We start from the raw sequence: 963 nt of genomic DNA, 5'->3' as shown, positions 1-963 counted from the left end.
TGGTGGGGACTTGTAGTAGTAAGGAGGATGGTAAGGTGCCGGTTTGTGACATTCTCCGTAAGGTTTCTTTGGTGCATAAGCAAAGGACTTAGCATAAAGAACAACCTCGTCCTTTGTCTTCGATTTCACGTGAAGTTTAGCACCCTTGTTACCCCAGTGGTAATCTGTGGGAATGTTACATGGTGAGCCCTTAGGCGGTGCGTGAAGCTTGGCCGTGCACACATCACCTCCGTATTTACGGTAGTTGTATCCCTTAACGGTGATTGCGTATTTACCATTGTTCTTGGTCTTTCCGTATGCCTTAACCGTCTTGTCACCGGCCTTACAAGTCACTTCCACAACAGCACCTAAAATGACAAAAAACAAATTATGTTAAAATCTAAAATATTATTTCATGTCCTTATAGTTGGTATCCACAAAATAGATTTTGCTTGTTCGATCTCTTTGGATTGTTTAAGTCAATAACAGATTCTTGTCTTTTTCTTGACTTAATATCGTTTTCTTTTCTCCACTAATTAAATAATATATACTACATGCAACCACCACTTTACAATACAATGCTACAAGCATATAATTTATCCTAGAATTAATCATCAAATATAGCATATCTTATCTAGTCAACTAAGGAATCTGCTAAGATTAAAATTCATTATTGAACACATGGAACGCAGAATTACCTTGGAGATGCTTCTTATCATGAGACTTTTTGGGGTGAGTCCAGTCATAACATCTGTAACAATACACTTTACCAACAACTTTGAAGACAAGTGGATGTGGGTGTGGGTGAGGATGAGGATGAGGGTATGACACCGGAGGAGGTGGTGATGAGTAGTAGTACGGTGGTGTGTATGACTTTGGCGGTGGTGGTGGTGATGAGTATACATATGGTGGAGGGGGGGATTTAACCGGAGGGGGTGGTGAATGATAGTAGTATGGTGGTGGTGGAGACTTAACCGGAGGGGG

The 963-nt window shown here is 41.0% G+C and overlaps 1 protein-coding gene across 1 annotated transcript in view; it reads right to left on the bottom strand.

The window, feature by feature from the left end:
• The window catches only part of LOC104699420 (extensin-3-like), an 11,185-nt gene that overhangs the window by 8,731 nt on the left and 1,491 nt on the right, over positions 1-963 (bottom strand). The window contains exons 2-3 of the mRNA XM_010414727.1: positions 678-730; positions 11-347 (exon numbers count right to left, since the gene is read on the bottom strand). Of these exons, the coding sequence (XP_010413029.1) occupies positions 11-347; positions 678-730 (390 nt within the window). The remainder of the gene's footprint in view (positions 1-10; positions 348-677; positions 731-963) is intronic.

This window comes from Camelina sativa, chromosome 6 (assembly GCF_000633955.1).
Source record: "Camelina sativa cultivar DH55 chromosome 6, Cs, whole genome shotgun sequence".
NCBI classification, from domain to species: domain Eukaryota; kingdom Viridiplantae; phylum Streptophyta; class Magnoliopsida; order Brassicales; family Brassicaceae; genus Camelina; species Camelina sativa.
The sequence above is the reverse complement of the archived record's forward strand: the minus strand, read 5'-3'. Positions and strand labels throughout refer to the sequence as shown.